This window comes from Stegostoma tigrinum, chromosome 6 (assembly GCF_030684315.1).
Source record: "Stegostoma tigrinum isolate sSteTig4 chromosome 6, sSteTig4.hap1, whole genome shotgun sequence".
Taxonomy (NCBI): domain Eukaryota; kingdom Metazoa; phylum Chordata; class Chondrichthyes; order Orectolobiformes; family Stegostomatidae; genus Stegostoma; species Stegostoma tigrinum.
In genome coordinates, this window is record NC_081359.1 from 106,028,090 (window position 1) to 106,051,835 (window position 23,746).

General features: G+C 45.1%; 1 protein-coding gene across 5 annotated transcripts in view; it reads left to right on the forward strand.

The window, feature by feature from the left end:
* The window catches only part of gdpd4a (glycerophosphodiester phosphodiesterase domain containing 4a), a 78,737-nt gene that overhangs the window by 15,539 nt on the left and 39,452 nt on the right, over window positions 1-23,746 (forward strand). For 3 of the 5 annotated variants that reach the window (XM_059646831.1, XM_059646829.1, XM_059646830.1), the window contains exons 3-7: window positions 2,447-2,550; window positions 12,952-13,039; window positions 15,458-15,517; window positions 17,933-18,031; window positions 18,790-18,883. In XM_059646831.1, the coding sequence (XP_059502814.1) occupies window positions 2,447-2,550; window positions 12,952-13,039; window positions 15,458-15,517; window positions 17,933-18,031; window positions 18,790-18,883 (445 nt within the window). Of the gene's footprint in view, window positions 1-2,446; window positions 2,551-2,694; window positions 2,916-12,951; window positions 13,040-15,457; window positions 15,518-17,932; window positions 18,032-18,789; window positions 18,884-23,746 lie in introns of those variants that run through there. The other 2 variants (XM_059646832.1, XM_048532681.2) reach the window with 2 other exon arrangements.

Below are 23,746 nucleotides of genomic sequence, written 5' to 3' on the forward strand. Positions count from 1 at the left end.
ACAGTCTAAGAATATGGGGTAAGGGCCAGTTTAGGACTGAAATGAGGAGAAAATATACCACTGAGCCACACAGGGAGATATTATATTAGTGCACTGAAGGCACCATCAACAAGTTCGTGTCTTTAGAAACATTGAAAATTGAAGCCCTTTGAGCTTGCTGTCCCATTCTACATGATCACCCAATTCTCTCTTTCTCCCTATGCTCTTTGGCCCCTTTAGCCCTGAGAACTATATCCAGCTCCTTCTTGCAAACGTCCAATGTTTTGTCCTCAACTGCATTCAGTGAAAGAGAATTCTACAGGCTCCTCACTCCCCGGGCGAAGACATTTCTCCTTTCTCCTAACAGGCCTATTTCTTGGAAACCACATGGTTTCAGCCAATTGCTGCACTTGTTTGGTAGAGCTCCCCAGACTGAGTTTTCCAACTTCTGGAAATCTAGTTTCTATTCAAACTGTGCTTTTGGAGGAAGCTGAAGTTCACATCCAGCCTGCTGAAGGCCAGAGGCGTCCAAGCTCAACCTTCTCATCTACCACCCTCTGAGAAAAAGAACAGGAAATGACATCAACACAGGAAATGACATCACCAACCCAAGGAAACCTAAACACAAATAGAAAGCGGGACATAACACCAGCGCTTTGTCGGAGGCTCACCGCTGATGTTACCTAGAATGGTGACGAAACGTCTGAAAACTAACCTTCCAGCTCAGCGAGCAAACTCACATCCAGAACCACAACCTGAGCTACAAATCTTCTCAAAACTCAACCTTCCTGTTTCTGAGAAAGGTCTTCTCTATATATCCGATATGGTTCCTGCTCGTGGGAGGGCTTTCAGAGAGTTTTGTCTCGATATTTGCTGAAGATTGCACCCATAAAGATCCCAGTGATGAGTGTAAATGTATAAAAACAGAGAACTGCGGAAGCAGTAAATCGGAGACAAAAACCAGAAACTGCTGGAAAAAACTCAGCAGGTCTGGCAGCATCTGTCAGCATTCCTAAGCCACCATCAGTTCTGAGGAACCGACCGGAAACATTCACTCTGATTTCTGTCCACAAACGCTGCTAGACCTGCTGCCCACATGGTCTATACCAACAGCCCCCTAACCTGTTCTTCCTCTCACCCATCCCTTCCTCCCACCTCAAGCCGCACCTCCATCTCCTACCTACTAACCTCATCCCACCTCCTTGACCTGCCCATCTTCCCTGGACTGACCTATCCCCTCCCTACCTCCCCACCTAAACTCTCCTCTCCACCTATCTTCTTTTCTCTCCATCTTCGGTCCGCCTCCCCCTCTCTCCCTATTTATTCCAGAACCCTCACCCCATCCCCCTCTCTGATGAAGGGTCTAGGCCCGAAACGTCAGCTTTTGTGCTCCCGAGATGCTGCTTGGCCTGCTGTGTTCATCCAGCTTTACACTTTGTTATCTTGGATTCTCCAGCATCTGCAGTTCCCATTATCACTGAATATTCCACACCTTGACCTTTTAAACCTGAATCTCTCTGGACATCTGTTTTCTAGTTTCCTTTATCTGGTGTGTGTGAGTATGAACAAAATCTTTTTATAATAAACCAGATATGGAAAACATTGAAAATAAAACAAAATGGTAACTGGGTAAAGCAGTTAATTTTATGCTGTGACCCGTGGAGTGGTGGAATTAGAGACAGAGTGCAGTATTCCTCTCTCGACTGTAACAGTGTACATCCTCATACTGTTGCAGGTTGTGAACCCCGCTGGACTGTTAGAAGCAGACAAGGGGGAATGTAAATTTAACGCATATGCCCAGAATAGAACTCTGGACTAGAGAAGTGTTTGCATGGGTTAGAGAATCATTCGCTATGTTAATTGGTAAAAGTGCCGGTGTGGAAGATGAGAAGTATGTTACCATAACAAGTTGGAATGCATTGCATGGAAGGCAGTGGAAGCAGGTGCAACAGCCAAGCAGTGCTTGAATGGGGAAGATTTGCTGAACTGTAGAGAGAAAAAGCATTGAATCCCTACAGCACAGAAGCAGGCCATTCAGCACATCCTGACCCTCTGGACAGCATCACACCCACACTCACGTTCTTTTACACTGTCCCCACAACCCTGCATTCCCCACAGCTAATCCACCTAACTACATGTCCCCAAACACAATGGGCCAATCCACCCTAACCTGCACATCTTTTGGACTGTGGGAGGAAACCAGAGCACCCACGCAGACACAGGGAGAATATGCAAACTCCACACAGGCTGCAATTGAACCCAGGTCCCTAGGTCTGTGAGGTAGCAGGGCTAACCTCAGAGCCACCATGCCACGCATAATAGAAAAGTTGGTCATATTAGAGATCTCTTTCAAACTGTCAGCCCACACACACTAGGCCAAACGGTCTAAATCACACCTCTGGGATCTTTGTTTGATTCTATAGTTTCTTAATTTTCTTCCATTGCCATTCTTTTTCTCTTTCTCCAGTTTGAGTTATTCTGCTTTGGAATTTTGGTCTCGACATTTGGCCTGGCTTTTGTACTGCTTTACTTTTGGGGGGAAGCCAAGAACGACTACAACGATTTTGATTGGTGAGTTCATCGTCTTGTTGAGCATCTGATACGGGGCAGCTAAGTTTCTTTTCAGGAAGTTTTTTCTTTATTTATTCACAGGATATAGGTCTTGCTGGAAGTCCAGCACTTATCTGAAGAAAGGTCTCAGCCCGAAACACCAGCCTTCCTGCTCCTCTGATGCTGCTTGGCCTGCTGTGTACATCCAGCCCTACACCTTGTTATCTCACTGATTGCCCATCCTTGGTGGCCCTTGAGAAGGTGGTAGTGAGCTGCCTTCTTGAACTGCTACAGTCCACGTACAGTGGGTTGACCCACAATGCTGTTAGAGACAAAATTCCACGATTTGGCCCGAAGGGACAGCAATATATTTCCAGGTCAGGCTGGTGAGTGGCTTGGAGGGGAATTTTCATGGGGGTGGTGTTGCCACGTACCTGCTGACTTTGTCCTTCTGGTTGTGTGAACTTTGGAAGATGATAGAACATAGAACATAGAACATAGAACATAGAACATAGAACATAGAACAGTACAGCACAGAACAGGCCCTTCAGCCCACAATGTTGTGCCGACCATTGATCCTCATGGATGCACCCTCAAATTTCTGTGACCATATGCATGTCCAGCAGTCTCTTAAATGACCCCAATGACCTTGCTTCCACAACTGCTGCTGGCAACGCATTCCATGCTCTCACAACTCTCTGCGTAAAGAACCTGCCTCTGACATCCCCTCTATACTTTCCACCAACCAGCTTAAAACTATGACCCCTCGTGCTAGCCATTTCTGCCCTGGGAAATAGTCTCTGGCTATCGACTCTATCTATGCCTCTCATTATCTTGTATACCTCAATTAGGTCCCCTCTCCTCCTCCTTTTCTCCAATGAAAAGAGACCGAGCTCAGTCAACCTCTCTTCATAAGATAAGCCCTCCAGTCCAGGCAGCATCCTGGTAAACCTCCTCTGAACCCTCTCCAAAGCATCCACATCTTTCCTATAATAGGGCGCCCAGAACTGGACGCAGTATTCCAAGTGCGGTCTAACCAAAGTTTTATAGAGCTGCAACAAGATCTCACGACTCTTAAACTCAATCCCCCTGTTAATGAAAGCCAAAACACCATATGCTTTCTTAACAACCCTGTCCACTTGGGTGGCCATTTTAAGGGATCTATGTATCTGCACACCAAGATCCCTCTGTTCCTCCACGCTGCCAAGAATCCTATCCTTAATCCTGTACTCAGCTTTCAAATTCGACCTTCCAAAATGCATCACCTCGCATTTACCCAGGTTGAACTCCATCTGCCACCTCTCAGCCCATCTCTGCATCCTGTCAATGTCCCGCTGCAGCCTACAACAGCCCTCTACACTGTCAACGACACCTCCGACCTTTGTGTCGTCTGCAAACTTGCTGACCCATCCTTCAATTCCCTCGTCCAAGTCATTAATAAAAATTACAAACAGTAGAGGCCCAAGGACAGAGCCCTGTGGAACCCCACTCACCACTGACTTCCAGGCAGAATATTTTCCTTCTACTACCACTCGCTGTCTTCTGTTGGCCAGCCAATTCTGTATCCAAGCAGCTAAGTTCCCCTGTATCCCATTCCTCCTGACCTTCTGAATGAGCCTTCCATGGGGAACCTTATCAAATGCCTTACTGAAGTCCATATACACCACATCCACAGCTTGACCCTCATCAACCTTACTAGTCACATCCTCAAAAAACTCGATAAGGTTTGTAAGGCATGACCTACCCCTCACAAAGCCGTGTTGACTGTATTTGATCAAGCCATGCTCTTCCAGATGGTCATAAATCTTATCCCTCAGAATCCTTTCTAACACCTTGCAGACGACAGACGTGAGACTTACCGGTCTATAATTGCCGGGGATTTCCCTATTTCCTTTCTTGAAGAGAGGAATTACATTTGCCTCTCTCCAGTCCTCAGGTACGACTCCAGTGGAGAGCGAGGATGCAAAGATCTTCGCAAGTGGCGAAGCAATTGCATTTCTCGCTTCCCAAAGCAGCCGAGGACAAATCTGATCCGGGCCTGGCGACTTGTCAATCTTAATGTTTGACAAAATTTTCAGTACATCAGCTTCCTCTATCTCTATCCATTCCAGCATGCACACCTGCTCTTCAAAGTTTTCATTCACTACACAGGTCGTTTCTTTCGTAAAGACAGAAGCAAAAAACTCATTTAGGGCTTCCCCTACCTCCTCAGGCTCCACACACAAGTTCCCTATGCTATCCCTGATCGGCCCTACTCTTTCTTTGACCATTCTCTTATTCCTCACGTAAGTGTAAAATGCCTTTGTGTTTTCCCGGATTCCTTCTGCCAAGCCTTTCTCGTGCCCCCTCCTGGCTCTCCTCAGACCATTTTTGAGCTCCTTCCTTGCCTGCATGTAATCCTCTCTAGCTGAACTTGACCCTAGCTTCCTCCACCTTATGTAAGCTACCTTCTTCCTTTTCACTAGAAGCTCCACCGCTCTCGTCATCCAAGGTTCCTTTATCTTACCCCGTCTTGCCTGTCTCAGAGGGACATATTTACTCATCACTCCCAACAACTGTTCCTTAAACCATCTCCACATGTCTATAGTTCCCTTACCATGGAACAACTGCTCCCAGTCCATGCTTCCTAACTCGTGTCTAATCGCATCATAGTTTCCTCTTCCCCAATTAAATATCCTCCCATTCTGCCTAATCCTCTCCTTCTCCATAGCTATGTAGAATGAGAGAGTGTTATGGTCACTATCACCAAAATGCTCTCCCACCACAAGATCTGATACCTGCCCCGGCTCGTTTCCGAGCACCAAGTCTAGAATGGCCTCTCCCCTCGTCGGCCTGTCAACGTACTGTGTTAGGAAACCCTCCTGAACACACCTTACAAAAACAGCTCCATTCAAATCTTCTGCTCGGAGGAGGTTCCAATCAATATTAGGAAAGTTAAAGTCACCCATTACAACAACCCTACTGCGTCCACACTTTTCCAAAATCTGTCGACCTATGCTTTCTACAATCTCCCTGCTGCTATTGGGGGGCCTGTAGTAAACCCCTAACGAGGTGACTACTCCCTTGCTGTTCCTAATTTCCACCCATACTGACTCAGTAGGCAGATCTTCCTCGACAATGGAAGCTTCTGTAGCTGTGATACCCTCTCTGATTAGTAGTGCTACACCCCCTCCTCTTTTTCCCCCCTCCCTATTCTTTTTAAATGTTCTAAACCCTGGAATATCCAGCAACCATTCCAGCCCATGAGAAACCCATGTCTCTGTTATGGCCACAACATCATAGCACCAGGTACTGATCCATGCTCTAAGTTCATCACTTTTATTCCTGATACTCCTTGCATTAAAGCAAACACACTTTAACCGATCCCTTGGCTCCTTCCCAGGAAAATCCTTCCCACTAGCTGGTCTACCTCTTGCTACTGCCTCACCTGCATCAACGCTCACCTCTGGTATACAGCTCAGGTTCCCACCCCCCTGCCATACTAGTTTAAACCCTCTCGAACTACTCGAGCAAACCTTCCACCCAGGACATTGGTCCCCTTCCAGTTCAGATGCAACCCGTCCTTCTTGTACAGGTCCCACCTTCCCCAGAAGGCATCCCAATTATCAACATATCTGAAACCCTCCCTCCTACACCAGCTGCGTAGCCACGTGTTCAGCTGCGCCCGCTCCCTGTTCCTCACCTCGCTATCTCGTGGCACCGGTAGTAAACCAGAGAACACTACTCTGTTCGTCCTGCTCTGCAGCTTCCATCCTAACTCCCTGAAATCACTTTTTATATCCTCAAACCTATTTCTGGCTATATCATTTGTTGTCTGGTGAACTTCTGTAGTGTGGTTTACAGACAGCAGATACTGCATGAAGGATCATATTTCAACTTGTAAGTGCTTTGTTTAACAAATGAAGATGGAATGGGTGAGATAACAAGGTGTGAAGCTGGCTGAACACAGCAGGCCAAGCAGCATCATGGGAGCAGAAAGGCTGAAGTTTTGGGCTTAGAGGTTCTATTGCAGGAGAGTATGAAGGTGCAAGACTGTAGGACAGAAGACAAGCTGATACAAAAAATATACAGGGAGAGAGACATAACAAGGTGTAGAGTTGGATAAACACAGCAGGCCGAGCAGCATCAGAGGAGCGGGAAAGCTGACGTTTCAGGCCTAGACCCTTCTTCTGAAAATATACAGGGAATGTTATTGGAGCTGCACCCATCCAGCCATGTGGGGAGTCATTGTCATTGGTAGTCCATCACTGATGAGGATGACTCTCTCTCACTCTCAGGGTGAGTCTGTAGGTGGCTGTACAGAATGTTGTGGTTACTGCAGGCTCTGTTACACTTGGGGCAGATGGTGATCATGGGAAAGGGGTGAGTGGGGCACAAGTGTGGCAGTGCTTTCTTTTCTCTGTTTTTGCCCACCTTCCATTTTTTTCCTGATGAGTCTTGAGGTGCTCGACACCTTCCTGGGCGCTGCTCCTCTATTTTGGCCAGTTCTAGGCCAGTGATTCCCAGGTGCCTGTGGGAATGCTGCACTTTGCCAGTGAGGCCTTGAGGATATCACTGAAGCGCTTCCTCTGATCACCTGGGGCTCAGCCGCTGTTTCGGATCAGGGAGTGGAGCACCTGCTCGGGGAGCCTCGTGTCGGTCATGTGGATGGCATTCCCAGCCATTGTAGCTGCTCAAGGGTGGTCAGTGCCTCAATGCTAGGGATGTTGGTCTGGTTGGGGACGCTGCTGTTGGTGTGTCTGTTTTCCCAGTGACTTTGCAGGATCTTGTGCAGGCAGCATTGGTGATACTGCTGTGATGCCTTGCGGTGTCTGCTGTGGACAGTCCACATCTCGGAGCCGTCATACTCCTGACTTATTCCTATGTTAGTTTACTATTGCATTAAACTTGTGTCCTCTAGTTAGCAATCCTTCAGTTCCAGAAACAGTAACCAGTTACCTACTATAGTTCTAGAATCTCCCACAAGAAGAAGCATTCTTTCCACATCCACATGTTCAAGTCCCTTCAGGACTGTAATAAAAACTAAAAGAACTGCAGATGCTGGAAATCAGATAGAAAAACAGAAGTTGCTGGACTAGCTCGGCAGGCCTGGCAGCAGCATCTGTGAAGAGATAAAGCAGAGTTAACGTTGCCAGACCTACTAAACTTTTCCAGCAATTTCTGTTCTTGTGTCCTTCAAGATCTTGCCTGTTTCAATTGAGTCACCTTGGACTGTCCCAAACCCTGGAGGATACTGGCTAGGTCTCTCTACCTTTTCCTCATAAAACATATTAAAAGCAAAATGAAAAATAAGTTGATTCCTTGAAATGATAGTTTATGTGCTTAGAGTTTTTGGGAAGATTTGTAGCTCGGGTTGTGGATGAGGTTGTAGACTTGCTCACCGAGCTGGTGTGTTTGCAGATGTTTTGTCACCCTGCTAGGTAACATTGTCACTGCCCCTCCAGTGAAGTATTGGTGTTCTGTCCCCCTTGTTATTTATATGGCTCGGTTTGCTGGGGTGGTTAGCATCACTTCCAGTTTTGTTTCTCAGTGGTTTGTGTATCAGGTCCAGTTCAAAGTGTTTGTTGACGGAGTTCCGGTTGGAGTACCAGGCCTCCAGCAACTCCCCGGCACGCCTCTGTTTGGCTATTGTGCTTGCAAGGCTCCATCAGCTGGATAGCTAGCCCGTGGATCAAATTAATCGCATCAACAGGTTGCAGTTTGCTTCAGGTTCTGACTATGGTATTTTTGTGCTGGCCTCCTTTCTGCACCCAGAATAGCACACTGCTGTCGTTTGATAAATACCTGCCTAGGACCTGTAATAAGGCCGAGAACTCAGGAAGGAGGTAGATACAAAAGCAAATTACAAATCAAATGATCCAACAAATAACCTTTAATTTCCACTCCATTAAATAGCTCTTAATGATGATTGGCCAGGCTGCATACTCATTGCTGAAGCCATGAACCATGATGCATTACTGAAGGAGTATTGTGCTGCTGGCAGTGCTGATGAGAATGGAGGCTAAACTCAGGCTTCCATCTGCTCAATAAAAACCCAAAGTGTTAGCTCTGATTTCTCTCCATAGATACTGCCAGACCTGCTGACCTCTTCCAGCAATTTCTGTTTCTGTTGCCTCTGTCTATTCCTTAGCAATAGAGATTGAAGGAATTTTCTAATCAACAAAACTGAACGAGATTAGACAGGAGAAAATCAAAAGTCAAAATGCGCGATCCAGATTGCAGAAGTGCCTCGGATGTCAGTCTAAAGTTATTCCTAATGGATCAAGGAGCCAACAGGAACTTTCAGACCTCGCTTATACGTCTCTATTTGCTCCAGCCATCTGATTAAGGCTTCAGGGCCTTACCTCCCCTGTGTCCTTCACTCTCATGGATGAAACCCATTTGATCCCTGAGCACAGAAACATAAGTCACTGAAAGGTATTTTTCAAATGAAGATGTTGAATAGTTTCATGGAAGTGCAGCTTTGAAAGTGACAGAAGAAATCAATAAGGCTGTTTGAACAAAAGCATGAGAGATTCCTGACTTCATAAACATCAGCACAGAATACAAAGACCAGGAACTTATGGCAAAACCTGATAAATCATGGTTTCAGGAATGGAAAGCTTAACATATGAGGAACATTTGAGGCCTCTGGGACTATACCCATTGGAGTTTAGAAGGATGAGGGGGAATCTAATTGAAACTTACAGAATACTGAATGGTCTGGACAAAGTGGATGTTGGGAACATGCTTCCATTGGTAGGAGAGACTAGGACACGAGGTCACAGCCTTAGAATAAAGGGAAGACCTTTTAGAATGAAGATAAGGAGAAACGTCTTCAGCCAGAGAGCGGTGAATCAATGGAATTCACTGCCACAGAAGGCTGTGGAGGCCAGGCCATTGAGTACATTTAAGACTGCGATTGATAGGTTCTTGATTATCAAGGGGATTAAGGGTTGGGGGAGAAAGTGGGAGAATGGGTTTGAGGAACTTATCAACCATGATTGAATGGCGGAACAGACTCCATGGGCTGAATGGCCTAATTTCTGCTCCTCTGTCTTATTACAATTAGGCCTCAGCTGGAGGCACTACATTTTTAGAAGGATATTAAGGCCTTGAAGAAAGCATGGTGTAGTTTTGCTGAAATGCTGCGAATCCAGCAGAGACAGCATGGCTTCACGAAAGGGAAATTGTGTCTGATTAATTTATTAGAGCTCTTTAGAGGACAGTATAACCAGAGTGGCTAGAGGAGAACCAGTGAGTGTGTTGTATTTGAACTTCGAAAGGTGTTCAACAAAGATATCTCACATAGATTTAATTATTACAGAAGAGCCCATGGTGTTGGGGGGAGGGTATTGGTGTGGATAGAGAATTGGCAGATGGACAGGAAACGGCGATTGGGGTGACAGAAACTTCTCCCGAGAAAAAATCTGGAGAAGCCCAGCAGGTCTGGCAACAGCAGTGAAGAAAAAATCAGAGTTAATGTTTCAGAGCTGGTGACTCTTTCTCAGAACCCCTTTTGTCATGTTGGTGATCTATAACCAGTGGGGTTCCACAGTTCAGAGCTGGGACCACAAATGTTTACAATACACATAAATGACTTGGAGGAAAGATATAAATATACTCTGGCCAAATTTGGAGATGATACACAAATATGTAGAAAGGTAGGTATCGAGGAGGATACGAACAGTTTATGGAGAGATATTGATAGATTAAGTATTGACAGGGTTAAAAGTTAGCAAGTGGAGAATAATGTCGGAAAATGCAAAGTAGTTAATTTTGGAAGTGAGAACAAAGGAGCAGGATATTATTTAAAACGAGAAAACTGCAGGAGGCTCCATCACAAAGGCACTTAGAACCGTAGAGTTGTATACACGGAAACAGACCGTTTGGTCCAACGTGTCCATGCTGACCACATATCCTAAACCCTTCCTATTCATACACCCATCCAAGTGCCTTTAAAATATTGTAATTGTACCGGCCTCCACCTCTTCCTCTGGCAGCTTGTTCCACACACGCACCACCCTCTGCATGAAAATGTTGCCTGTCAGGTCCCTTTGAAATCTTTCTCCCCTTAAACCTGCTGCCTCTAGCTCTGGATTCCCTCACCCAGGGGAACTTGACTATTGACTACTTTCTTGACTATTTACTTTATCCATGCCCCTCATGATATTATAAACTTGTATAAGGTCACCCCTCAGTCTCCAAAGCTGCATGGAGAAAACATCTGTTTGAAACACAGATGGGCTACCATACAGGTAAAGCAAGTAATCGAGAAGGATAACGGAATGTCGATTCTTATTTCAAGGGGTTTGGAGTTTAAAAGTAAGGAATTTTTGCTGCAACTGGCTGCAACTGATCAAGGTGCTGGTGAGCTGGTGAGCCATATCTGGAGAGCAGTTTTTGTCTCCTTATTTAAGGAATGACATTATTTCATTGGATGCAGTTCATCGGGATGATCCCTGGTATAGAGGGATTATTTTAGGAACAAGGGCTAGCCAGGTTGGGACTGGGGTTTAGAGGAATGAGAGGTGATCTTAGTGAAACATATTGGATTCTTATAGGGTTTGACATGATAAAAGCTGAGAGGATGTTCCCCCAAATGGGAAAGGCTGGGACCAAAGAGGGTACAGTCTCAGAATAAAGGAGCACTAATTTAAGACTGAGATGAGGAGGAATTTCTTCTCCCAGAGGGTTGTGAGTCTTTGGAACTCCTTGCCATAGAGAGCTGTGGGGACAGAATCCTTGTGTGTATTTAAGACTGAGATAGATAGAGCCTTGATTGGTTGGGAATCAAGGGTTATAGGGATAGGGTGGAAAAGTGGACATGCGGAATGTTGGATCAGCCATAATCCTGCTGAATGATAGAGCAGGTTTCAGGGGCTGAATGGCCTGCTCGTGTTCTGATTTCTTACGGTGTCATTACAGCAAGGAGGCTTCAGTTATGTAGTGAGAATGGAGAAACTGAGATTGTCCACCGTGGCACAGGTAACGGAGATTTAACAGGAGCATTCAAAATCATGAAGGGGCCCACAAACATGGAATGGCAAAAATATATTTTTCATGCAGTAACTGTTTGGGGTCAGGAATGTACCTCCTGAGAGTGTGGCAGGGGAAACATTAGGAGGGGAAGGAGAGGATTATTTGAAAAGGAAGAATGTACAAGGCTACAGGGTCAAGACAAGTGAATGGCTTCAAGGGAAATGACCATTTTGAGAGCTGGCACAGACATGGTGGGGTGAATGGCCTCCTACTGTGTTGGAATAATTATGTATTTGAGTAGGGAAATCAAACAAATTGAAGAATTTTTTTTTCCAAGCGCTGATTACAGCTCACTGGATCAAATAACTTCTTTCATTGCTGCATGGTTGACGTTAAATATTTTTGTAGTGATTGGGACCAGGTGGACCCATTAACTACAAGGTTTTTGTTTGGGGTTGTTAACCTGGGCTAATTGGAAAATGACCAACATAACCAGGAGATTACAATCTCTTCAGTTGAGGACTGACTCCGAGTTGGCTGCCCACAGTCAGAGAACTGTGTACTTATAAATAAACAGTGAATTTGGTGCTGGAACCATGGAAATGGTCCCGTATGGGTACAAGCGATGTTGGTGTGAGACTTACAAAGTTTGGATAGGTGATACAGCCCAGTAGAAACAAGCGTACCACCTGAAAGCCAGTACCCCACGTATGGGGCAGGAGCAGAACATACCCGGCCCCTCAGAGGAACCTGAAGGGCCAGCAGAAACCTCAGGTTCTCCCCCGCCGTCTGGTGTCGGGAAATCCTCAGAGTCTGAAATAGATGCTGCCTTGATACTGTTGCCGCCAGAAGAAGAGGAGGAGACTCTTCTGATACATTCCAGATGCAAGAGACGGGCCACAGTCGGTACACACCACCTGTGTCTGAGTCTGAGTCAGAGGAACTAGACCTGGGGAAAAAGCATTGCAAGAGAAGCCACAAGCAGCAGACTAGGCCTACATGCCAGGACCTGGGGGGGGCGGGGGGGGGGGGGGGGGGGGGGCGCGGGGGGTTGATGCTGGGATGTCGTGATTGGGACCAGGTTGACCTCATGAACTATGAGGGTCTTTTTTTGTTTGGGGTTGTTAACCAATGCCAATTGGGAAAGCCCTGGCTGACACATATAAGCAGGCGATTAGAATCTCCTCATTTCAGGGTCTGCCTCTGAGCAGGCTGGTCACAGTCAGTGTGCTGTGCACCAGGAAATATTGGTGGGATGTGGTGATGGGACACTGGCCTCTGTGCATTTCCATTTTGTAGCAGTAAAATGAGTGTAACACTTTCAGTAATGGGCTTTACACTATAGGTATGGGGTCAGCCATGATTACGCTGAATACTGCAGCAGACTGAGTGGGTCAAGGAACTACACCTGCTCCTGTTTCTTGCATTATGACTTACTTATGTGTTTCTCCCCTTCCCTAGGAATTTTTATAGCGGCAAGTGGATTCCCTGGTCTATAGTGGTCCTTGGGGTGACAGCCACATTTTTTACATACATTGCTATTTTACTGGTAAGTGAACTGTGCAGCGCAGCCTAATGGGTAGGTCTCCCTTAGCGACCATACACTACACAGCAAGAGCTCAGGAGTCTGGGAGAAATGGCTTAGGTGAGTTAGTGATTAATACATTTATATTGTGCTGCCCAGCTCCGGACATCTCATCAGTGTTTACAGCCAGCTAAATATTTGTTCAAAATATATCTGTTCACAGGATATGGTATTGTCAACTGGTCTAGTGTTATTTCCGATAAGAGCAGGGAAATTATTCTTCGTGTCCCAGCAATAACGTCCACCGAGTAGCCTGGCTAAAACCCAGTTTATCTGGTTATTATTGGGGAAAACAGTGGGACAATAGCAACCCAGGGGACCCAGCTCTGGAAACTTGGAGTCAAATCACACCACAACAGCTGATTGAATTTAAATAATATTAGTAAGTCTGGTATGTGAAGCTAATCTCAATAAACATGAAATTGGTGATATCACCAGTGTGATGGACCAGACTAAACTCCTTCAAAATATATTCAGAAGATAGCCTAGATCCTAACTTGTTCTCATTTAAAAGGTGTGTAAGGTGTTGCATTTCAGGGACAATTTGATTTGTCAAGCTATCATATTTGAAACAAAACACCCTTCGTTCAAGCACTCTAGTTAAAATACAACAAAAGAAAGAAAGAATTTGGAATAACAACTCTACTGGAGAACTGAACAGAATAATGGGTTATGTAAATATGAAACAGCAACTGTTTGAAAATAGTAACATCCCATATATGCAACTGTGGCAAAGGCAAATTCAGTAAAATAGATTGTTTGACATGCAATTCTAATAGCCCAGGAGGAAAAACGTCAAGAGAAAACTCAGAGAGTGTAGCAGGGAGTGATGTACTGAAGCTTCCAAACCTGGCTAAGGTCCCAGTCACAACTGATGCGACTGAAAATTGGAGCTAAAATGCCTGGTTCTGTGGGAACTTGGCCACACCCACTCAGGCTGCTTCTATTGTTCCAGCTTTAGTAAAAAAATACCCAAGGCCTCACAAACTGTTTACTTTGAGTTTTCAATAGACAGCTTGAAACCTCTGCCTTAAAATTTTTGTCTTTAAAAAAAATCACACACATGGGCAACAGACACTTCTTAAAGCCATAGCATTGTTACTCCAGTTTCAATGAAATTAATTCCAGATATTTATTGAATTCAAATTCCACAGCAGATGGTGGAATTTGAATTCAATAAATATCCGGAATTAAGAATCTAATTATGACCATGAATCCATTGCCGATTGTCAGGAAAAACCCATCTTGTTCACTCATGTCCTTTAGGGAAGGAAACTGCTATCCTTACCTGGCCTGACTTACATGTAACTCCAGACCCACAGCAAAGGTGGTTGACTCTTAACTGCCCCCGGGCAATTAGGGATGGGCAATAAATGCTATCTAGCCAGCGATGCCCTCATCCCCTGAATGAATAAAGGAAATAAAAATGCTCATGGTCAATAATTCCCTCTGAGGAAGGGAGTCTGCCACCCCTACCTGGACTACGCAACATGTGCCTCCTAATTGAACTGTCCCTAGCAGGTCAATCAGGTTGAAGGCAATTTGAGATGATCATCTGATATTGGCCTCGTCAGTGACAACCACATCCCATGAAAGACATTTTCAAAAATCACCTTGCTGCTTGTTGCATCTTGCTGTGTGCAAGGATGTTGCCAGGGTTGGGCTATAGGGAAAGGCTGGATAGGCAGGGACTTTCTTCTCTGGAACATTGGAGGCTGGACTAACTATGTGGAGGTTTATGAAATCATGAGGGGCATGGATAAGGTGAATAGACACTGTCTTTTCCCCAGGGTAGGGGAGTCCAAAACTAGAGGGGATTAAGGTGAGCAGGGAAAGGTTTGAAAGGGATTTAAGGGGAAACTTTTTCACATAACGGTGTGATGTATTTATGGATTGAGCTGCCAGAGGAAGTGGTGGAGGCTTTTGGATGGGTATATGAACAGGAAGGGTTTATAGGGATATGGGCCAAATGCTGGCAAATGGGACTAGATTAATTTAGGATATATGGTCAGGATGGAAGTGTTGGACCAAGGAGTCTGTTCCCCTAACGTGTGATTCTATGACTATGACATTTGGACAGGTATGTGAATAGGAAAGGTTTCGAGGGATATTGGCCAAATGCAGGAAAATAGGACTAGTTTAGTTTGGGAAACTCGGTCGGCATGGCCGAGTTGGACTGAGGGGTCTGTGTCCCTGCTGTGTGACTGTATGGTTAATTTCTGGGTGTCCTACATTACAGCTTGGTGTTACACCTTGACCGAAAGTACTTGCTGGGCTGTATTTTGCTCTGGGAGGATGTGAAAGCGGTTAGGTCAGTTGTTACTGCTTCAGTAGGATTGACATTGGTTCGAAAGCGTGACATTTTAACTTTGTGCTTTTCAGATCCTGGCGATATGTTTACTTAGTGAAGGTCAACGTCTGCAACTATTCTGGGGTCACAAGGTACACAGCCTCTCCACATGTGGGGAATCCTAGGGAGAAGGGGATGGAGGAGCGTGGTGAAGGTTGGTGGGGAGGTGGGGTGTGGCGTGGTGGTGGGGGGTGGTGTTGCATTGGGAGCGAAGAGGATGGGTGAGCCAAATTCTCTTTCTCGACAACAACGGCTGCAACATGCATTTGTATAGCCTCTCTAACCTCAGAAGCTCCCCACCCAAGTGAAAATAGGGAAAATTGATGGAATGGTGAGTTCCACTTACCCTAGCAGGGCCGACGGTGTTTCCAGACGATTGGGGAGCTGAAAGCACTTTAAATCAAGAAGGCAAATCTTAAAGTGGATGTTTGATTTAACTTTTAATTTTCAAAACATAATTAATTCAGGCAGTCTTTAAAATTCCCTGCATCTTTCACAGGTAAATGCCAATAGACTCATCAGGCCAAACTGAATGAATTTAATGAGCAAATGGACAGACTTCTAATCAGTAATGGGTTGAAGGGTTATGGTGAGTGGACATGAGGCCGAGATAAAGTTTAGCCATGATTGTATCAAATGGCAGAACAGACTCAAGGGGCTGAATGGCCTACCAGCTCTTATATTCTTCTGTAAACGGCCCAAGGTGTAAATTCTCTGCAATGATAGGGCGGCCTTCTTCTGTTCTCGAACCAGTGCCAGTCAATATGTTTTGCCAAACCTGAACAATTTCTTTCTTGAGTCCCATTCACTAATGTCCTTTAGGGAGGGAAACTGCCATCCTTAACTGGTCTGGCCTACATGTAACTCCAGACCCACAGCAATGTGGTTGACTCTTAACTGCTCTCTGGGCAATTAGGGATGGGCAATAAATGCTGGCTTAGCCAGTGACACCCTCATCCTGTGAATGAATAAAGGATCCTTGCTAAGGGAGAAAGGGGAGAGCGCAGGGAAGTGGAGTTGAAATGCCCATCAGCCATGATTTAAATGGTGGAGTGGACTTGATGGGCCAAATGGCCTTACTTCCAATCCTATATCTTATGGTCTTAATTTGCCACTCATTTCAGGAATTATGACAAGGTTGTGCGGAGAGGATGCAGGAAGGGTGACGGGGCTGAGAGGTTTCAAGTACATGGAGGAAGAGGAGAAGGTTGCGCTGTTCTTCTTGGAGCAGGGAAGGTGGCAGAAGGGCCCAATTTCCAGATGAGGAAATGATTGGTATCAGAATGAGAGGGAAATGAAGAGATACATTTTCATACAAGGAATTGAATGCACAGTCTGAAGGGGTGTTTCTAAATGGGAACCTTTATAAGCCAGTTTCTTTGATAGGCCTTGTGATATTATCATTAGTCTATTAATCCAGAGATCCAGGAGATGTCCCGGGGACCCGGGTTCGAATCCCATCACAACAGATAGTGGAATTCAATAAAAACCTAGAGTTAAGAGTCTAATGATGACCATTGTTGAATTTTGGAAAGAACTATCTGGCTCACTAATTCCCTTCAGGGAAGGAAAGGGCTGTCTTTTTCTGGTCTGGCCTACATGTGACTCCAGACCTACAGCAATGTGATTGACTCTTAACTGTTGTCTGGGCAATTAGGGACAGGCAATAAATGCTGCCTGGTCAGTGACACGCTCATCCCGTCAGTGAATAAAAGAATCTCATTTGCAGGGTTAAAATGCTGAAGCCTGGGACTAAACTGGACAGCTTTCTTTGAGTCAGTATAGGCCTGATGGGCTGAAGGGTCTTTTTAAAACTTCTTTCACAGGATATGGGTGCCACTGGTAGCAACTGGTTCTGAAGATTACTCAAATTGGATGCGAAATGTGAACTCTGTTTCTCTCTCCACACATGCTTCCAGACCTGCTGAGTTTTTCCGGCATTCTCTGTGTTTGTTTCAGATTCCCAGGTTTTATTTGAGATGTTACAGCACGTATTTGGGACTTGGATTCAGACCTTCTTGCCCAGAGGTAGAGGCACTACCATTGTGCCACAAAATCTTTTAATATTAAATTCTGTCCCAACAAAATGGTGGGGTTTGAGCTCACTCCTCCGAACATTAGTCTTTGTGAATTTGCTCTGGTTTCCTCCCGCTGTCCCAAAGATGTGCAGGTTAGGGTGGGTGGGCCGTGCTAAGTTGCCCATAGTGTCAAGGGATGTGTAGATTAGGTGGGTTATAGGGGGATGGGTTTGGATGGGATGCCCTGAGGCTTGGTGTGCGCTTGTTGGGCCGTGGGGCCTGTTTCCACACTGTGGGGATTCTATGATTAGGCAGGGCTTCAGAGTCCATTGACATTACCTTATTGTACACTTAGCCCCTCTCCTGTTCTGTGAGATCCGACGGTGCTGTCAAAACTTTATTTCCACTGAGGTGCGTTGACATGAGTTTCAAGCCTCACACATTAGCTTTCTCATTCTTGCTCTCCCTCTCATTTCCTGTCTTTCTCAGATTGGGATTGTTCTGGTATTAGCTGTGTGTGCTGTTGCAATTGGTTTCTTGTACAATCAGTGGCATGAAGAATGGAATACATTCACCCTCTCCTTTCAGGTACGTGACCGAAGGCGAGCTGTCTGGTTTTGACTCCTTGTTAACCATCTATCCCGTTTCCTTCCTACTGCTCATATTCCAACAAAGTCATATTCATGGGTCTGGAAATTAACGTTGAATTTGTGATACTGTCTGCAAGTAACACTCTTAATCCTCAATCTTCAAAATGCTGGGGTTTACTTTTGACTGGAAACTGAACTGGACGAAGTGTACAAATACAGTGGCTACAAAGGCAGGTCAGAGGCTAGGAATACTACATTTGAGTGACTCCCGGCGCTTCCTCAGCACCGACCCTGTGACGGCGCGGCTCTCCGAGAGCACTGCAGTGGAAGTTTGACACAGATTTTGTGCTCAAACCTCTGAAATGTGATTGTAGATCCACAATCCTCTGGCTCATAGATGAGAGTGCTCCCATTGAGGCACAAGTCAAGAAGAAAAGCTCCTTGTGGGAATTGTGTTACAGATCTTATTTTGCAGTGATGTTGGGAAAGTGATGCCAGCTAATGTTTTGAGAGCTGCCAATGTTGAGCTGTCTGGGTGGGATGGTCTTTGGAGGGCTGGTGTGGACTCGATGGGCTGAATGGCCTGCTTCCACACTATAGGGATTCTATGGCTCTGCTCCCTGCGACGGCAGATGTGATTTGACAGATAAAAGGAGGTGAGGGGAAATAGTTGATTTAAGAGACTGTATTTCAAGTGTTGATGGATATTGTGTCCCATTGCTTTCAACAGTTGTGTTTGCTTGAATATTTCTCTAGGTCACTGCTCCATACCTGCACATTGGGGCTGTAGCAGCAATGACTGTCCTTTCCTGGCCGGTGGCTCAACACTTTGCCAGGATGAATAGAAAAGGTTAGTTTGCTAATTTGGCCATTTTATCTCAACTGAAATTTTGTTTTGTAAATTTAGTCTCGGAATATTGTAATGTATTGAAAATTGCATTGTGGTTTCTGTCCTCTTGTGGCTACCGTACGTGCACATGTACCATCAGAGGGACTCTGCTGGGGTGAGGTATCCATGTTTAACACTTGCACAGTTCCATTCTCTGGCTGAATAGTTTACTGTTTCTATCCCCACAACTCCACAGATGTGGTAGTTTATTCCTTGTCTCTGTTGCCCTGTGAATATGGAGGCAATTCTTATTAAAATGTTTGGTTTCTTATCACTGAGTGGCAACTTTAGCCAGTTACTCAGTGTTAATCATGTTGCTGAAGGCTGTAAGTCATTACACACTCGATAGGCTTCAATAGTTAGCGATCACGTTAAGCTCCGTGGTGATGTTTGACAACCCCAGGCTATTGGGTGGCATTGGAAACTTCTCAAATTTGTATCCCAGAGATGGTCAGTCATTGATAACACAGTGTGGAGCTGGAGGAACACAGCAGACCAGGCAGCATCAAAGGAGCAGGAAAGTTGACATTTCAGGTCGGGACCCTTCTTCAGAAGGGTCATTTCTGAAGAAGAGCCCCGACCTGAAATGTCAGCTTTCCTGCTCCTCTGATGCTGCCAGGCCTGCTGTGTTCCTCCAGCTCCACACTGTGTTATCTCTGACTCCAGCATCAACAGTTCTTACTATCTCTCGCAATCAGTCATTGGGTTTATTAACTTTTGGACAGTGAGGGACCCTTGAGGATTATGGAGATTGGGGAGAAAAGCAAGAGTTGATAAAAGAAATCGTGCTTCCATTGCTCAGTCCTTTGAATCTAGGCATTGGGACATCATGTTGTAGTTGTACAGAACATTGGTGAGGCCTCTTCTTGAATATTGTGTCCAGTTCTGGTTGCCCAGTTATACGAAGGATATTATTAAGCTGGAGAAGGCCCAGAAAAGATTTACCAGGATATTGCTGGGAATGGAGGGTTTGAGTTATAAGAATAGGTTGGACAGACTGGGACATTTCTCACAGGAGTGTCAGAGGTTGAGGGGTGACCTGATAGAGGTTTATAAAATCATGAGTGACATAGATAAGGTGAATAGCAAAGGTCTTTTCCCCAGGGTGGGGGAGTTCAAAACTAGGGGGCATAATCTTAAGGTGAGAGGGGAAAGATTTAAAAAGGATGCAAGGGGTAAATTTTTACACAGAGTATATGGAATGAACTGCTACAGGAAGTAGTGCATTCAGGGTACAGATACAACATTTAAAGGACATTTGAATAATTTCATGAATAGGAAAGGTTTGCAGGGATGTGGGCCAAATGCAGGTAGGTGGGACCAGTTTAATGTGGGATCATGGTTGGCATGGGGGAGTTGGACCGAAGGGCCTGTTTCCATGCTGTATGACTGTACGACTCTATAAATCCAGCTATGATCTTATTGAATGGTGGAGCAGATTTGATGGGCTGAATGGCCTACAGCTGCTGTCATTACTTGTGATGTCATTAACCTTTTCATAGAAATAAGGGGCTACGAGATGCCAGGCTTATCACTGCGGTGAAAGGAGGTCAAGGGTGGAGAATTCCAGCCATTTGGCTGTTGGAGTTAGGCTTTCCACCATTTAGAGACAGGAAATCTCACATAGAACATAGAACATAGAACAATACAGCGCAGAACAGGCCCTTCGGCCCTCGATGTTGCGCCGACCTGTGAACTAATCTAAACCCCTCCCCCCACATTATGCCATCATTATCCATATGCTTATCCAAAAATGCTATCCACCTTGGTGAGTTGATGACCAACTCCAGCGCTGTGCCACTTAGGTGTCTTTGGGGATCGTGTTGGCGGGTCCTGGTGAAGGGAATCAGTTTCAAGATGGGGCATGGGCTGTTGCCCTAACCCTAGCCCTAGCCCTGACCCCGACCCTGGCCCCGACTTTAACTATGAATCCAAATGGTGGGCTGGAAACAAGACTCGATATTTTATTTCTCGTGAATGGGAACCGAGGGATATATCACGAGATGAGGAGACGTGTCTTCGCCCAGAAAGTGGGGAATCCGTGGAATTCTCTGCCACAGAAAGCAGTTGAGGGCAAAACATTGAATATTTTCAAGACTAAGTTAGATATAGTTGTTCGGGCTAAAGAGGTCAAAGGGCATGGGGAGAAGGCGGGAACAGGGGTCTGAAATGGACAATCAGCCATGATCATATTGAATGGTCTCCTCCTATTCCTATTTTCCATGTGTCTGTGAATTTATGCTTTACATTGGTACAGCTGCCCTCTGGGTTATTAGTCAAGTTTGGGGATTAATGACTACATCAACTGATGTTGCTTTAAAATTTCCTTTATTTCTTTTACCAGTCAGCTATGTGACTAATACACTCAATATTGAGATAAATTTAAATTACTGAGTGAAAGCCTAACTGGGCCTGTATATTAGATCAGTGCCAAGAGCAGATGAATTGAATTTAAAGGTCATGCTGATGACAGCATTTTAAAAACCTATTTATTTATTAATTTTTAAAAGCCCTTCTTGCTTTAATTTCTCCCCGAGGTAACAGTGTTAAAATGCACTGAGCCTCCAGATATTGACTGTTCTGCTCTCGGTTGCTGAGTGTTCTGTATGTTCTCAAACTTTTCTCTCGAGTGTAGATTTATTGCCCTCAGCAGTTTGATCTCTCAGTCCCATTTTCTAGCACAAAAGCAGAAATTGCTGGAGAAAATCAGCAGATCTGAGGGTATCTGTGGAGGGAGAAATGGAGTTGCACGATTCTCCTTTGGAACTGAAGTCCTTTGGAGCCCAAATCTCATCGTAGTCATTGAGTCATAGAAGTCTACAGCATGGAAATAGGACTATCGGCCCAACACAGCTATGCTGCCCAGTTTTCACAGTTAATCTAGTCCCATTTGCCTGTTTGGTCCATATCCCTCCATACCAATTCCATCCATGTGCCTGTCCAAATGTTTCTTAAATTACAACATTGTACTTGCTTCCACCATTACCACTGGCAGCTTGTTCCAGACACACTGTTTATGAACAAAATTGCCTCTCTAGACCCTTTGATATCTCCCCCGTCTCGCCTTAAACCTATGGTATCTAGTTTTAGACTCAGTTGGCTGGATGGCTGGTTTGTGAGGCAGTGACGCCAGCAGCATAGGTTCAATTCCTGCACTGGCTGAGGCTACCATCGATCTTCTTCCCTCCCAATGTCTCCCCTTGTCTGAGGTGCAGCTCTATGGTCTGGTAATTGCTGGTTACAGTGCATCATGTCTTTTGTGAGGCTGAACCTAAGAGGAGGTTCATTGATGACAATGATCTAGTCGTATTATGTGAGATATTAATCTAGGTCATCTCCTGGGGACTGGGTTCAAATCATAAGACCATAAGACATAGGAGCAGAAATTAGGCCATTCGGCCCATTGAGTCTGCTCTGCCTATTATACATGCCCGATAATTTCCTCAACCCCATTCTCCCACTTTCTCCTCATAACCCTCGATCCCCTTGATAATCAAGAACCTACCGATCTCAGTCTTAAATGTACTCAATGACCTGGCTTCCACAGCCTTCTGTGGCAGTGAATTCCAGAGATTCACCGCTCTCCGGCTGAAGAAGTTTCTCCTTATTTCCATTCTAACAGGTTTTCTCTTTACTCTAAAGCTTTACCGTCAGGCTAAATCCTGCCACGGCAGAAGGCAGAATTTGAATCCAATCTGGAATTAAGAGTGTAATGATGACTATGAAAATGTTATCAATTGACAGATAAATCCATGTAATCCTTTACCTCTTCTTGCCTCCATATGACTCCAGACCTACAGCAATATGTGGCACAGTGTTTCAGTTAGCACTGCTGCCTCTCGGCCTCAGAGACCGAGTTCAATTCCAGCCTCCGACTCCAACCCAATCCCATTCTCCCTGCACCATGGTCCAAAGATCTGCAGGTTAGTTGGATTGGCCATGAGAAATGTGGGGATGGGGGTGCCTGGGGTTGTGGGACATCAATTCAGAGGGCTGGTGCAGACATGATGGGCTGAATGGCCTGTATATGCTCTGTAGGGTAGTTATGAATATGATTAATGAATAACTGCCCTCTGGGAAATTAGGAATGGGCAATAAATACCAGCCCACATCCTATTTGATGAACTAAAAGGAGACCTTCCCTTTCCCTGCTGTTGGGGGAATGGTGGGTGGTGCAGAGAGGAATTTCAGTCTCAGAGTGACTGTCATTGAAAATCCCAAGACAGGAACAAGGGGTGAAGTACAGATTTGTACCTGTACAGCTTCATTTTCCATTTAATCGGTTAACACGATAGTTAATCACTGAAACAGATTCACAGGAGGCTGCAGATGTTCTTTATCAAGAGGACACAAGTTTATTATGCAAGAAAGGAAATAAAAAGGCTACAGTCAGAAAAATGCACTGTATTTAGATTTCCAGAAGACATTTGACAAGGTATCACATCAAAGGTTATTGCAGAAAATGAAAGCTCGTGGTGCAGGGGCATTTTGGCATGGCTAGAAGTTTGGCTGGCTAACAGAAAATGGAGAGTAGGCATAATTACCTGGAAAATGTAACGAATGGGCTTTATTTCCTTTTTTGCATAATAAACTTGTGTCCTCTTGTTAAAGAGCATCTGCAGTCTCCTGTGAATCTGTTTCAGTGATTAACTATCGTGTTAACCAATTGTGAAAAATACTTGTATGATTGTAAGCCAGGTTTTATACTGGGACCTGACTGGTCCAGCCCAGTATCACTATCACCTGTTATCTTAACACAGTTTGACGCAGTGTGGGTCTGGAAATTAGGCAAGTGGTTCATTTGTCAGTAACAGAAACCACCGA